This window comes from Mizuhopecten yessoensis, unplaced genomic scaffold (assembly GCF_002113885.1).
Source record: "Mizuhopecten yessoensis strain PY_sf001 unplaced genomic scaffold, ASM211388v2 scaffold4135, whole genome shotgun sequence".
NCBI classification, from domain to species: domain Eukaryota; kingdom Metazoa; phylum Mollusca; class Bivalvia; order Pectinida; family Pectinidae; genus Mizuhopecten; species Mizuhopecten yessoensis.
Window position 1 is genome coordinate 95,989 of NW_018405393.1, and position 17,220 is coordinate 113,208.

At 36.1% G+C, this 17,220-nt stretch overlaps 1 protein-coding gene across 1 annotated transcript in view; it reads right to left on the reverse strand.

The window, feature by feature from the left end:
• Window positions 1–443: 443 nt before the first annotated feature.
• The window catches only part of LOC110448686 (regulator of telomere elongation helicase 1-like), a 50,845-nt gene continuing 34,068 nt past the window's right edge, over window positions 444–17,220 (reverse strand). Inside the window, exons 25-31 of the mRNA XM_021495066.1 lie at window positions 15,400–15,468; window positions 9,879–10,067; window positions 7,849–7,993; window positions 5,004–5,141; window positions 3,230–3,715; window positions 933–993; window positions 444–552 (exon numbers count right to left, since the gene is read on the reverse strand). Of these exons, the coding sequence (XP_021350741.1) occupies window positions 522–552; window positions 933–993; window positions 3,230–3,715; window positions 5,004–5,141; window positions 7,849–7,993; window positions 9,879–10,067; window positions 15,400–15,468 (1,119 nt within the window). The 3' untranslated portion in view covers window positions 444–521. The remainder of the gene's footprint in view (window positions 553–932; window positions 994–3,229; window positions 3,716–5,003; window positions 5,142–7,848; window positions 7,994–9,878; window positions 10,068–15,399; window positions 15,469–17,220) is intronic.

Sequence of the window (17,220 nt, forward strand, 5' to 3'; positions counted from 1 at the left end):
ATCGCTGTTTCAGACTGTCTAGCCTAGGAGATGTTTCTGTCGTTGTCCAAGTTTGTGAACATCAGTCCGAGGAATCGCTGTTACAGACTGTCTGGCCTAGGAGATGTTTCTGTCGTTGTCCAAGTTTGTGAAAATCAGTCTGAGGAATCGCTGTTTCAGACTGTCTAGCCTAGGAGATGTTTCTGTCGTTGTCCAAGTTTGTGAACATCAGCCTGAGGAATTGTTGTTTCAGACTGTCTGGCCTAGGAGATGTTTCTGTCGGTGTCCAAGTTTGTGAACATCAGTCTGAGGAATCGCTGTTTCCGGCTGTCTGGCCTAGGAGATGTTTCTGTCGTTGTCCAAGTTTGTGAACATCAGTCTGAGGAATCGCTGTTTCAGACTGTCTGGCCTAGAAGATGTTTCTGTTGCTGACAACTCAGACATGCTCACAGTTGTTTCTCTCAGAAAACCCTATGAGTTGTTGTTTCTCTTGTTGTCAGGGTTGCTAAACATCAAGCCTTCGAGATGTCGTTTTCTCACCTTCACCCCACATTCTGGACAAAGCTTGTCTTTCTGTAAAGAAAAGCAACATTTTCATTTTTTATAAAAATAGTTTGTAAGATCATCTAGTTTGTGTTTACCACTTTGAGTGATCTACAAAAGAATATTCTGAAAAGGAGAGGGAATGAAAATTTGTACCCTTTTCTCAACAAGATATTTCTTAATATTGTCTACCAGCAAAACATCAGTAGGTATGGTTCATATTTGTCACACCACATTTCATGAATGTACAAAGCACAAACTCATTAGAGCTACCTTAGAATTTAATCTCTGGATGAGATTTCAGGGAAAAGGACAACAAATGAAAGCCTAAGATCACTACATTACCCTTGATTTCATGGTGGCAAATGTAAAACAATGGGATACATCAGAAATGAAATAACTTTATTTACTTCAAACACTTTCTTTTGAAAGGCGTGGTGGCGTCCTCCTTACAGAGACAGCATGTGTAGCCTGTGTAACAGATATCACAACATAAATGTATAAACACATTAAACCTTAGAGTACCGCGGGGCGGAACAATATACGCACATCGGATGCCATGTACATGTAGTGTTAAATACTTTCTTACACTGAAATAAGATCATTCTAAGAGTGGTTAGCTGACATGCTATAAACAAGAGGCCCAATGGGTCTGCATCGCTCACCTGGTATAAAACTCACACTTGTAACCTTAAAAGTGATCTAAAATAAAGCTACAGGCAAAATATCAGTATTTATGATTAAAATTCATTCAAAAGACCTTGTTAATCCTTTTTAAAACATTTCACCCCTGTGATTGAAAGTCTAACAAAGTCATTATGTTGAACACATTGTATAGCCTTTCATCTTAGGATGCAACTTGCAAAGTATAAACATCCTGGGACCCATGGTTATTCAGAAGAGGTTGTTTAAAGATTTTAAACAAATTTGACCCCTGTGACCTTGAATATAAGTCAAAGTCATTCACTTTAACAAACAAAGTAGTCCTTGATCCCAGCATATGCTACTGACTAAATATCAACATCCTGAGCCTTTTGGTTATTCAGAACAAGTTGTTGAAATATTTTGAACATATTTGCTCCTTGTGACCTTGAATATGATTCAAGGTCATACATTTAAACAAACTTGGTAGCCCTTGATCCTAGTATGCTACTGACTGAATATCATCACCCTGGGCATTATGGTTGTTCAGAAGAAGATGTTTAAAAGTGTTTAACATATTTGACCGCTGTGACCTTGAATATGGGTGAAGGTCATGCATTTGAACAAACTTTGTAGCCCTTCATCTCAGCATGCTACTGGCCAAATATCATCACCCTGGGCATTTTGGTTATTCAGAAGAAGTTGTTGAATGTTCTTCACATATTTGACCCCTGTGACCTTGAATACAGATGAAGGTCATTTATTTGAACAAACTTTGCAGCCCTTTAACTCAGTATGCTACTGGCCAAATATCATTACCCTGGGCATTTTGGTTATTCAGAAGAAGTTGTTTAAAGTTTTTAACATATTTGACCCCTGTGACCTTGAATATGGGTGAAGGTCATTTATTTGAACAAACTTTGTAGCCCTTCATCTCAGCATATGCTACTGGCCAAATATCATCTCCCTGGGCATTTTGATTATTGAGAAGAAGATGTTTAAAGTTTTTGACATATTTCACCCCTGTGACCTTGAAAATAGGTGAAGGTCATTCATTTGAACAAACTTTGTAGCCCTTCATCCAAGTTTGCTTCTGGCTAAATATCGACACCCTAGGCCTTTCGGTTATAAAGAAGAAGTCGTTTAAAGAAAAATATTGACGCCGGACGGACGGACAACGGACGACGGATGCCGCGCCACGGCATAAGATCACTTGGCACTTCGTGCCAGGTGAGCTAAAAATGTAGGAGAAAATCTTCGGACAAAAAATCAATTACTGAAATGAACAAAAGGCAATAACTTTTGCAAAAATTATCCAATCTAATTTTTTTAAGGAAGACACAACCTCATATCATGATTATATTGTATACCAATTGTCAAAGAGATCCGTTGAACAATGTAGGAGGAGATTGCCGGACAAAAATCAAATACTGAAATAAACAAATGGCGATAACTTTTGCAAAAATTGTCGAATCAAAATCCTTTTCAAGGAAACACAACAACATATCATGATTATTTAGCCTACTAAGTTTCAAAGAAATCCGTCAAAAATGTAGGAGATGATCTCCAGACAAAAAATCAAATACTGAAATGAACAAAGGGCAATTACTTTTGAAAAGTTGTGTAAACCAAAATTCTTTTAATGGAGACACAACTTTATATCATGATCATAATGTATACCAAGTTTCATAGAGATCGTTCGAAAAATGCAGGAGGAGATTGCCGGACATACAAAATTTTATGCCGGCCGGCCAGCCAGACAAGCCCATACCATAATACTTCCGTCAAATTTGACAGGCGTATAAAAACAGTATAACCTCTCTACTTGACAACAAACTGTATAACCGTGCTAAACCTGACAACAAACTGTATAACCTTGCTTAACCTGACAACAAACTGTATAACCCTGCTTAACCTGACAACAAACTGTATACCCCTGCTTAACCAGACAACAAACTGTATAACCTTGCTAAACCAGACAACAAACTGTATAACCCTGCTATACCTGACAACTTTATAACCCTGCTATACCTGACACCTATCATTACAATGGTAACATACTGACCTGTTTCCTCCTTTATCTTGCTTCTTATATCGAGAGGCCCAGTCACATGCTTTAATCTCTCCATCATACTGGGCATACATATAGTTTCTGTCTTTTCTGCCTTCATCTCTTTCTTTCCATCTGTTCCATTTTGTTGATCTGTTTTAATCTGTTTATCTTTCTTCTCTACTTGCTGAGGTGTTTCATCCCCAAATAAGTCCTCGCTACTTTTATCTAGCGTGTTATTGGTGCTGAGTTCCTGCGGCCCCAGAACTGTCCTTTTGTCCTTCAGGTCCCTACTATTGGTTCCTGAATTGGCTGATGTGGCTGTACTCCCCAACGCCAATGCTTTCTCTGGAAAATGGTCTTTAATACCCTTCTCACTCGCTGGTCCTTGACAAACACTTTTTAGAGAAGCTACTGAGTTTGTTTTTCCACAATCTGAATCAGACTGAATCTGTACTGTGGTTGACGAAGCATCTGTCTTCTGACGTTTTGAAGCTCCATCTGAAAGAGATAAAGAGTGTAGAATGAAAAACATCCTTTGCTAATTAAGTGAACAAATGATGTTTTCGTGGTGGAGGAAAACCCACGGAGGAAAACCACTGGAGGGATAACATTAAACCCTATTAGACATCGCTCTCTTTACCGCCACTGCTGGGGATAGAACCGAAATTCTTGCTCCTTGGTGACTTCTTAATTCTTGTTAACCTCACGATTCCTTTTACATCCATTTATAACAGCATAATGTGTGACTTGTGATAAAGTTTATTCATGTACATGATGCATTTATTCCCTTGTTAAAGGGAAACACGATTCTTTGTTTCCTCAAAAAGAATCATGTTTCATGAGGGCAAAGCCTGAGTGAAACATGTTTAATCAATAGGAAACAATTAGTCATGTTTCCCTACTGCAAGGGCAATACATATTTTATCATACAGAGACAAAACAATAGCCCAATAGTAAAGATGGTCAGGTTGACATGCTATTGTCGTCTGCTTCATTCACATGAAATTCAGTAGTAGTCAATGAAATCAAGTATATCCTTCAAATCGGTGCCATGCTTTGGGAGAGGTGCGAACTCCTTTTTTTTATTCAAAGGGGCATAACTCCTTAATAAGGGAAGGTAACACCAATTTATATAGTGCTTCTCAGTGTTTTATGTGTACTAAGTATCATTCTATTGGTGCAATACTTAAGGAGAAGTAAAAAAAACAACACTTGAACTACATCAGGACAGGATTAATATAGGTAACACTATAGAACCCCACCCTTAAAGTTATGGGGGCATAATAAAAACTTTACTTAAGTTACTATATTATATTAGTTTTGATTCATGAAAATACCATCATCTAAAAGCACTACCCTGGTTCCCCTACCTTGAAGGTGTGATAAGAGAAATCTCCAACCCGAGGGTTGATGTTTTTAGCTTGTCTAATCTGAGGCTCTACCGAGGGTTAGACAACCAAAAAAAACACCCCGAGGTTTGGAGATTTCTCTGTCACTCCCTCAAGATGATTGTTTTTCTCCCATCCTTATATTTCAGTCACAACTCCACCGACAGTAGTGTAAACAAAAACACATGTGGGGTATGAATATCGTCATTCACTTTTAATGACGTCACACTTACCGGTGACGCATTTTAATGACGTCACAATTGAACACGTGGTAATTGACACAAGGTTATCTCCCCCTAGGGGGTGACAAACTCATCTTTTCCGGCTAAAACGGGAGACACACCTGTGAAGGGTGGGAGAAACAGGTGTCTACCATTCATGTTTTACTCTTTGCTTACCATTACCAGCCATTTCCTTCTGGACTCTTTTCTTAGAAACAGCATGTTCTGGTTTAAAGCCACATCCCTGACCCGTGAGATTGCAGCAGAGCTCGTCAAATTGTCGTCTGTGGTGCGGACGCACATACGTATAAAACCCTACAAAAAAAAATGCTTGTTATTACATGTAAAGAAAGAATCCAGCCAATAAGAGAAAATAAATCATGTAGGGGTCCATTTCTGTACAATGAGGATTAAAGGATCAAAACCAATGAACCAAATGAACTGGAATAGCTGACTTTGGATGACATGACTTTGATTTTTGATGAAAAGACCAGTAAAATTATGGTTGTCCAACTCCAGATCTTACCACACAAGACAACCACATAAGGTTTGATGAAGATTGGGATAAAAAAAACACAAAGTTATGAAGTTGAAACTTGACCTTTTTGTGCATATCCCATGCCAATTAAACAAAACATATATAAAGAAATATGCCTCCAAAAAGCAAATAGTTCAAATTCCACTGCATACATTACGCTCATTCCTGAAGATGTAGGCTTTCGGAATAATGTACACAGTAAACCAATTCCTGATCTAGAAAATTACTTTGTAAACAAAAACGTATTTCTCCCCTTATCATCCCATACATATATTTTCTTTGCCCTTATTTGATCTATGACCTTATTTGACTATATGACTTTGAGGTGAAGGTCACATTGACCTTAATATGGTACACTGCACACCTTCTGTGAAATTAACAGTCCAAACAAGACTTCATTCATTAATTCCATCATCACATAATACAAAGTACTGCAGTTTAAAGTTATGACACCTTGAGATCAAGGCTGCAGTTGCCTCATTGCAGTGCATTGTCCACCTTCAGTGGGTAATAGAAGTACACTTCAAGTCTGAATATTTAGGCCCTAATGATGCACTCAGTAAACAGTAAATACCTACACTTGAATATGTAGGCCCCTAATGATGCACTCAGTAAATACCTACACCTGAATATTTAGGCCCCTAATGATGCACTCAGTAGTTATCTACTCCTGAAAATGTCGGTCCTTAATATTGCACTCAGTAAATATCTACACCTGAATATGTAGGCCCCTAATGATTCACGCAGTAAATACCTACACCTGAATATGTAGGCTCCTAATGATGCACTCAGTAAATACCTACACCTGAATATGTAGGACCTAATGAGTCACTCAGTAAATACCTACACCTGAATATGTAGGCCCCTATTGATTCACTCAGTAAATACCTAAACCTGAATATGTAGGCTCCTAATGATTCACTCAGTAAATACCTACAACTGAATATGTAGGTTCCTAATGATTCACTCAGTAAATACCTACACCTGAATATGTAGGCCCCTAATGATTCACTCAGTAAATATCTACACCTGAATATGTAGGCCCCTAATGATTCACTCAGTAAATACCTACACCTGAATATGTAGGCTCCTAATGATGCACTCAGTAAATACCTACACCTGAATATGTAGGACCTAATGAGTCACTCAGTAAATACCTACACCTGAATATGTAGGCCCCTATTGATTCACTCAGTAAATACCTACACCTGAATATGTAGGCTCCTAATGATGCACTCAGTAAATACCTACACCTGAATATGTAGGCCCCTAATGATTCACTCAGTAAATACCTACACCTGAATATGTAGGCCCCTAATGATTCACTCAGTAAATACCTACACCTGAATATGTAGGCCCCTAATGATTCACTCAGTAAATACCTACACCTGAATATGTAGGCCCCTAATGATTCACTCAGTAAATACCTACACCTGAATATGTAGGCCCCTAATGATTCACTCAGTAAATACCTACACCTGAATATGTAGGCCCCTAATGATTCACTCAGTAAATACCTACACCTGAATATGTAGGCCCCTAATGATTCACTCAGTAAATACCTACACCTGAATATGTAGGCCCCTAATGATTCACTCAGTAAATACCTACACCTGAATATGTAGGCCCCTAATGATTCACTCAGTAAATACCTACACCTGAATATGTAGGCCCCTAATGATTCACTCAGTAAATACCTACACCTGAATATGTAGGCCCCTAATGATGCACTCAGTTAATACCTACACCTGAATATGTAGGCCCCTAATGATTCACTCAGTAAATACCTACACCTGAATATGTAGGCCCCTAATGATTCACTCAGTAAATACCTACACCTGAATATGTAGGCCCCTAATGATTCACTCAGTAAATACCTACACCTGAATATGTAGGCCCCTAATGATTCACTCAGTAAATACCTACACCTGAATATGTAGGCCCCTAATGATTCACTCAGTAAATACCTACACCTGAATATGTAGGCCCCTAATGATTCACTCAGTAAATACCTACACCTGAATATGTAGGCCCCTAATGATTCACTCAGTAAATACCTACACCTGAATATGTAGGCCCCTAATGATTCACTCAGTAAATACCTACACCTGAATATGTAGGCCCCTAATGATTCACTCAGTAAATACCTACACCTGAATATGTAGGCCCCTAATGATTCACTCAGTAAATACCTACACCTGAATATGTAGGCCCCTAATGATTCACTCAGTAAATACCTACACCTGAATATGTAGGCCCCTAATGATTCACTCAGTAAATACCTACACCTGAATTTGTAGGCTCATAATGATGCACTCAGTTAATACCTACACCTGAATATGTAGGCCCCTAATGATGCACTCAGTAAATACCTACACCTGAAGATGTAGGCCCCTAATGATTCACTCAGTAAATACCTACACCTGAATATTTAGGCCCCTGATGATTTATTTAGGCCCCTAAAGATGCACACAGTTTACTTACTCCTGAACAGATCCATATGCACTTCATCCTCCATGAAGATATTAGCCAAAACAGAAGTCAAATTGTCAATGTTGCTGGTCTGTTTGTAGTCAACCATGGCCTTGGTGTACAACTTGTAGGAGACTGGGCCCAGCACCTGTTTAACCTGCAATACCATATACATATACAACATCTACATTATCTCTGTTATCTAATAACTGACAGAGGTTATGTATGCCTAATTGTGTGTACAATGTATGACAATACTTGTGCTATGTATACTAAAACCTGTGTGCTAACTGTGACAATACCTGTGTTATGTATGACAATACTTGTGCTATGACAATATATGTTCTCTTTATGACCTGTGCTATAATATGGCAATGCCTGTGATATGACATTACCTGTACTCTGTATAGCAATGCCTGTGTGTGCTATGGAGGATAATACCTGTGTGTGCAGTGTATGACAACACCTGTGATATGTATGACACTACCTATGTTATATATGACAATATGTTACTATATGTGACAATACCAGTGTACTATGTATGACAATACCTGTACTAAGTATAACAATACCTTTACTATGTATGACAATACATGCACTAAGTATGACAATATGTGCACTAAGTATGACAATACCTGTACTATGTATGACAATACCTGTACTAAGTATGACAATACCTGTACTATGTATGACAATACATGCACTGAGTGTGACAATACCTGTACTATGTATGACAATACATGCACTAAGTGTGACAATACCTGTACTAGGTATGACAATATGTGCACTAAGTATGACGATACCTGTACTAAGTATGACAATACCTGTACTATGTATGACAATACATGCACTGAGTGTGACAATACCTGTACTATGTATGACAATACATGCACTAAGTGTGACAATTCCTGTACTATCTATGACAATACGTGCACTAAGTGTGACAATACCTGTATTATGTATAACAATACATGCACTAAGTGTGACAATACCTGTACTAAGTATGACAATATGTGCACTAAGTATGACGATACCTGTACTAAGTATGACAATACGTGTACTAAGTATGACACTACCTGTACTAAGTATGACACATACATGCACTAAGTGTAAAAATACCTGTGCACTAAGTATGACGATACCTGTACTAAGTATGACAATACCTGTACTATGTATGACAATACATGCACTAAGTGTGATAATTCCTGTACTATCTATGACAATACGTGCACTAAGTGTGACAATACCTGTAGTATGTATGACAATACATGCACTAAGTGTGACAATACCTGTACTAAGTATGACAATATGTGCACTAAGTATGACAATACGTGTACTAAGTATGACAATACCTGTACTAAGTATGACAATACATGCACTAAGTGTAACAATACCTGTACTAAGTATGACAATATGTGCACTAAGTATGATGATACCTGTTCTAAGTATGACAATATGTGTACTAAGTATGACAATACGTGCACTAAGTATGACAATACCTGTACTTTATGCTACAGGTATTGTCATACATAGTACAGGTATGGTCATACTTAGTGCATGTATTGTCATACATAGTACACGTATTGTCATACATAGTACAGGTATGACAATACCTGTACTTTATGCTACAACACCTGTACTATATGTTACAATTCCTGTACTATGTATGACAATACACGCACTAAGTGTGACAATACCTGGACTATGTATGACAATACATGCACTAAGTATGACAATACCTGTACTTTATGCTACAATACCTGTACTATATGTTACAATACCTGTACTATGTATGACAATACCTGTACTTTATGCTACAGGTATTGTCATACTCAGTGCATGTATGACAATACACGCACTAAGTATGACAATCCCTGTACTATATGTTACAATTCCTGTACTATGTATGACAATACACGCACTAAGTGTGACAATTCCTGTACTATGTATGACAATACACGCACTAAGTATGACAATACCTGTACTATGTATGACAATACATGCACTAAGTATGACAATACCTGTACTATATGTTACAATACCTGTGCTATATAAGCCTCAGCAGTATGAAGATGAGTCTGACTGGTCACTTGTGAGACTGTTTCTCCCTGACCAGACGTCACTGATGAAGACGTCGCTGAAGTTATCTGGGATGTTGTTGTTGACTTCCCGTCCATATCTTTGACACCTAAGATCTTTTGTGTCAGAGTCTTTGGTGAGGATTCTCTCTTCTATAAATAGCAATTTACCAATACATAGATAAAGACTATCATACATATTATGCAGTAATATCTGATAGAAATAAACAAAATAAAATCAATAGCAGTGTTCTGAGTTTTACAAGAGGCCAACAGGGCCGGTATTGCTCACCTGGATATTTGAGCAATCATGGGAAAATATTCTCAATAAAAGTACATTTGTAAATATTTCTATATATTGAATCTCTATGGCTGAAGAATGTTCCAGACTAAAGGTTTATACTCCTCTATCCCAGCATGCTGTTGGTCAAATATCATCACCCAGAGCCTCCTGGTATTGCAGAAGAAGTTGTTTCAAAATATTTACATATTTGACCCCAGCTGTATAACCATAAAAACAGGTCAAGGTCATTAATTTGAGGAAACTTTATAGCACTTTGTCCCAGATACCAACTGGCCAAATATCATGACCCTTGGTCCTTCAGTTCTTTATGGCCCAGTGTAATGCATAGAATGTACCTCCTGCATAAAATCTTACATTTCAATATTTCATTTAAAAAAAGGTAAAGATATGAGGAGGAGAACTCAAGACATTTTTAAGGTAATAGGATTGTGTCACCATTTCTCAGTAAATTTTCTTAAAATTTTGTAGTTATATTGCTTCGAAGTAAAGAAAATGTTCTGCCACAAACAAAATATAGGTTGTCAATAAAAATGATACTGACATAGATTAGTATTGCATTAATGTATATCAATTTAATAAATGCTGAAATTGTGTAAAATTAACTAGAACACTGACAGGTCAGTAAGGGCCCCGTCTTGTGGCAATATATCCCCCATAGTCATCGAGAAGTAATCTGCCCATATAGCTGAGCTTGACGTTTGACATTTGGACTTCAAAATAAATAGCAAGGAAGCAAAATATACATTTTACATGTGCTATGATGGGAGTCTTGTTTCCTTCCACCTTCATATTTGCTGGGCTAACAGAAATGTAAATACCGGTGCAATACTAATTTGTTAGCTTTGATTTGTTTTATTTCACCTTATATACCTCCTACATCAAGAGCCAGGGTCAAAGTCAGAGATCCACTTTGTCTTTGACCTTTGGACCCAAATGACCTTGACCATTAACCTAGTGACCCTGAACTTTGGTCAGTTGACTTATTCTTTAATTCCGACCAACTTTGCTTCTTGATATCATAACAAAATGTTCATCAGTGAAAAATACAAAACTTGACCTTGACCCTTTGGACCCCGTAACCTGGACCTAAGGTCAGTTGACTCTGTGTTAAGTTCTGAACAACATTGCTTCATAATGTCATAACAAAATGTTCATCAGGGAAATGGTACAAAATTTAACCTTGACCTTTGACCCAATGACCTTGACCTTTGGTCAGTTGACCCCTTGTTTAATTCTGATCAACTTTGCTTCATAATGTCATAGTGAAATGTTCACCAGTAAAAAGCTACAAAATTTGACCTTGACCCGATGACCTTGACCTTTGGTCAGTTGACTCTTTGTTTAATTCTGATCAACTTTGCTTCATGATGTCATAACAAAATGTTCATCAGTGAAAAGATAAAAAAAAATTGACCTTGACCGTTGAACCTAATGACATTGACCTTTGACCTTGATTTTTTACCTCAATGTGTATTTTTGTGAACTGAACCTCTTGACCAAGTTTCATGAACATCGGTCAATAAATACTAAAGTTATCAGCCAAGAACAGAATTTGTGGACGGACAGACAGACAGACAGAGTGATTACTATAGGGCACCCGTATCTCCGATACGGGGCCCTAATTATCTATAAACGATTACAAAATTGAGATTTTATAATAAAACCATATACACAGTAATTGTATGTAAGAGTTATCTTTCTTGAAAAACGTCACAGTAGTGAAATAGGTAGCCGGTTCATGTGACTCATTGATAAAAAACAACTGAATTAATGCCTGGATTGCTTGAAAAGACTTTAATATTGAGAGAACACACTGTTCTGTCAATAATAAACATGCAATATTCATCACAACTCTAGACTCATTAGAATATGAGAAAATTGTGATACTCAGTCTCCCTACATTGGATTTCCATTTATCAATACACTCCTATGACTTTAATGGTTTAAAGGTAATGGCCCGGGCAAGAACCAGAACCAGAAGAACCAGTACTAATACAATGTCTCCAGACATAATAATAATTTTCAACCATTGGTATCAGGTTTTTTTGGTGAAAGGTTTAAAAATTTACATTATGAAATTTACATTATGAAATAGCCATTGCTCAAGTTATGATTTTCAACCATTGGCATTAGTCTTTTAGGGGAGAAAAATTTGAACATTTTACAATTATGTAATAGTCCTTGAATAATGTCCCAGCAGCTAACAACTCCCCACTCCACCCAATACTGATACGTTTTTAACATTAAGGTAGGGGTGGGGTATTAATAGAATCCATCCCTGATGTGAGGTATGGATAAGGTACATGTAATTCAAACCCTCAGGATAAAATATTGAGCAGGAGACCCGAGACTTGCTTATTAGCTAAAAACCTGTAAAAACAGCTGCGCTTCTAGTAAAATTGTAAACTGTCTGCAAATTTTTCATTTGCATAAGAAGCTCGGATGGCAATTGTTAATGACGTCAATGACCCTGACTAACCCCAAAACGTCATAAATGTTGTCAGGAACAATAGCGTGACCCCGGAAGATCACTATAACTATAACGCCTGCAGTCTGCGCGTGTAAGCGATCCAGACCCGAGGGTTGGATAGAATTTCGGTCTAGTATGCAAGAAAATAAAATCTATATCTCCATTCATGCAAAGGGGAAGTAAATGATGGGGACACATAATTTGTGAATGTCAGTAAAGCATCACATTAATGGAGCAAGTCATTTAAATAATTTGCACTGTTGAATATTATGAAAGCATTCCCCTCACTGGATAAGACTATGACTTTTTTGCATCAAGGATAACTGTTTACACTATTTAAAGTTTTCTTACAAAACTAGAACACCCAGGAATTAATTTTGGGTGTTGCCCAAAATTTTAAACTCAGAAAAAGACAGGTTTTTGCACTTATCTAAAACTGATAAATTAGAATTGTCATGTCGGTTCTTTATTTATACTACTTTCTGCCACCAAATATATATATAACTTCTTTTTTGCTGAGATTGGGACGATTATACTTTCACCGCCAAACGGAGTGAGGCAATTTTTTTTCTCTGAAGATGTAATACTTTACTATTTCAAGCACTGCCGAGCGTAGAAAGCAAGAATTTATCGGACATTATTGCTATTGACAAACAGATCGAGTGAGGTGTAGAATAGTTTTCTGAGTTTGCAATGGAAATATATCATACATAAACATTATTACTCTCACACATTACCATTCATTCATTAAATATTCATTTATAATAAACTTCATATATGGCCATGGTACCTCTCTATTATTTCCAGGTATAATTAATGATGTGTATGTCAAATTAAATTACAGCTAAATTATGTCCGTTATATATAAGCATTGTTTAGAAAAGAGGTTAGAGCAGGTCCTAGAGGTACAGAAGGGAAAGTATGACTAAAGAGACAGAGAAAAAAAACAATGGGGGGGGGGGGGGGATGTTCACAATTTAATATTAATTCATTTTGTCATAAATATGAATGATGATTCTGCATGCTATTTCACAATAAAAGACAAACAGTTGATAATACAATACATCTCCAGCACACACACAGATATGGAGATATTAGCCAGGTGGCATAGGACCAGTAGTAAGCGCCTGATAAGGCAGCTCCTGCGAATTCCTCAATATTGTATAGATTAATATATATATGCTTATTGTATTGACTGTATAAAATTGTGTATCTATGTACTGTAAAGCGCTTTAGAGTGGCTTATCTTAGCTTATCTTAGATAGGGCGCTATATCAAATGTTGTATATTATTATTATTATTATATATATGTACAATGGCAACACCTAATGAAAAGGATGTACACGCCAGGCTTTTATGCTAACATTGATTATTAGTCACCTGATGAAGTAATGCTAGTATAAGGTGGATGCTTCATTGTCTTTGACATTTTTGAAATTTATATTTTTTAATTGGTATAGTAAGTCACTCCTGGTGACCATGTGTACTTGAAACCACTGGGGAAAATACAGGTACCGTATATCTATCATGAAATAGACTCTACCTTTGAAATAACACTTTACCTATACCTAATTCCATGACAGGGTATATGATCACCACACCGTGACCTTAGAACAATAAGATTAGGTAGAGACAGTCCTCTGAGCCTTGATCACCACTGACCTGACTGGAGACCCTACTAATTTATATATAGACAATGGAAGATTAATCCCCTATTGTTTAGAGTATAAGTAGTGGACTCTTTATTTTGGGCAACACCCTTAGGCATAATTATATAGATATTCAAACTATAGGCGAAGGGAAGCCATAGAAAATCATAGTTCAAGGGATGGTTGATAGAAGAAGGAAATCCCATATGAAATAGAGGAAAATCTTCAAAAACCTTCATCCAAATTATTTTTGGACACAGAAAAAAGGGTGTTGCCTGGGCAACTAGGGCAACACCCCTGGGTCTGCCACTGAACACGAAAAGTCAGCAAGGGCCCTGCCAATGTGCCTGAACATACCCTACCCCCCTGCCATGGTCTATTTTTAGTAACCTTGACCTTGACCAGTTTTTAAAGCCCTATTGCACAATCTACATATCATAGTGTAACACCATCTCAAATTTATAAAATATCAGTCTTTTAGATTCCAAAATAAGGACTGTAAATGGTCAATTTTTGGTAACAGTGACCTTGTAATTAGAAACTTTTAAATCCCTACTGCATATTCGAATTCATATCAAAGTATCACCATATCTAATTTGAAAAGATTAGACTTTTGGATTCCAAAATAAGGACTAATTCCCTTCTCCCTCAATTCTATTTTTAGTGACAGTGACCTTGACCTTCAAATATTATTGAACAATTATTGCACATCTATATTTCACAGTGTATCTTCACGTTTTGTTTTTTGTTTTTTTATTATTTTGAGATAAGGACCAACCGCACAGAGTATCACTATACCAAATTTCAGAAAGATTAGTTTTAAGATTCTGAAATAATCTCCTAAAACAAGAGATTTAAGGGATGGACTTGCAAACAGACAGACAGATTGACACTTTTATTAATATAGGGCACCCACAGCTCTGATGCAGGGCTCCTAATAAACCTAACAACGACAACAAGCATATATTATACTATGCAACAGTACTTTTGCCTGTAATCCAAAAATGTCAAATAAAAACTAGACAGAAGAAAAAAAATATACTAAAAAGAAAATATTCCTACCTTGATAACAATTTTTTTCTTAACAGGAATTTTGGCTTCCAACCCAATAGGTTTGTTGAATGCAAGATTCTGAAATAAAAAAATAACACTACTTGTAATGAAATACAAGTAAATCTATCACATTATTTCAGTGACTATTTATAATAAAAGTGATTCAAAGTTTAATTTCATTTAATTAAGTTATCTTGCTATGAAATGAATATATAAATTATTACTTTAATTCAGCAATATTTAAGAGAAATCATATCATGTAAAACATTAAGACATATTAAATACATAGAGTTCATTTGTAACACAATAGATTGAACTTAGTATTCAGTGTCAATTATAGAAACAATGTATATCAATAGACATACAACCCTATTAACAAATGTTAAAAACATAAACTCTAAATAATGAACTTCTATAAATATCTTACAGCATACTTATGCATGCATATCATGAGTGATTATTGCCACGTAATTAAAAAAAAAAAAAAAATAATAATAATAGGAATGTGTGATGTATATTGTAAATGTTTTCCAAATTTTAAGGATTTTTACCTGTATACATATTACATTTATCAATATCATCTCAAAAACCAATTACTGATTTGTCATTAATTTGATTTTAATGACTTTGTACATGCAGTATTAGATATATCTATCATTTTTTATATTCATATACTACTGCCTGTTCCCTTTGTTTTGTATATTTATGCAATATTTCATGATAAATCAAAATTCTTTTCATCTCGACGTGCCATGTTCTCGTGTTGGAGTCATACAACTTTCATTACAAAAGCCACTTTATAACAACAAGTCAACATCAATAACTATTTCTCAACGTCACCTGAAAAAAATAACTCAATTCTGTTCAAGTCTGCATTATAGAAGTCAAAATTCAATTGCTTTAAATGTGCTATAAACTTTCCAGTAAGTAATAACAATTGGTTTCAAACTAAAAGATAAGATATTAAATTATATATAAAAAGCTGCTTTTTAACCACTTGACTTGAAAACTTTGTGGGAACATCCCAAAACTATAATAGTCTTATTGGGTTTTTAAATATATTTTTTTATCACTTTGTACGAGAACAAAATATAAATTTAATTATCAAATTTAACATTTTTTAAAATTGTTTTTCTACAAAAAAAATGTTAAATATTTTTGCTAGGACTTTCTATCAATTGTTTAGGACATCTTTGTTAGATTCAGGTATAAAACACTCATTACCTGTATGTATGTAGGTAATTCTTTGTATNTCTCTATACATTGTATTGTGAAAGAGAATAAAGTTGAATTGACTATTAGGGTAATTATGACCCTATGGTGTTGGTGTCCATAATTATTGAGTAGACATTAGCAATTAATTACCTGGCCTTCTGTTGGTAATTGGATCACACCTGTGCCAGGTAAGTGACCATCACCACACACAAAGGCACTAATCTTTTGTTCTCGAACACCTCTACTTCCTTGTTATCACAATCACTCAAATAATACTCAACTATACCATCTGTTAATTCAATTAGGATTAATCAAAATATGTCAAACTCTAGTGCAATTTCAACACTGTCCAGTATATATAAACCAATGCTCCATACTTTCCAAATCACTCAGCTTATTGGTAGCCTAACAAGCAAGACATTAGTGGGAGAGAATAAGGTAAGTCTTTCTGTTTCCATACAAATGATATTTGTTTATCCTTTCCTGGTACTTACTAGGTGCTGATGATTATCAACCATTAGCACTAGCCTGTGCTGGTAGAGGATAGACTTCAACATCCACAAGACCCTCACTATACCTTACACCATTTCCTTTCCTAGTACTTGCTATGTGCTG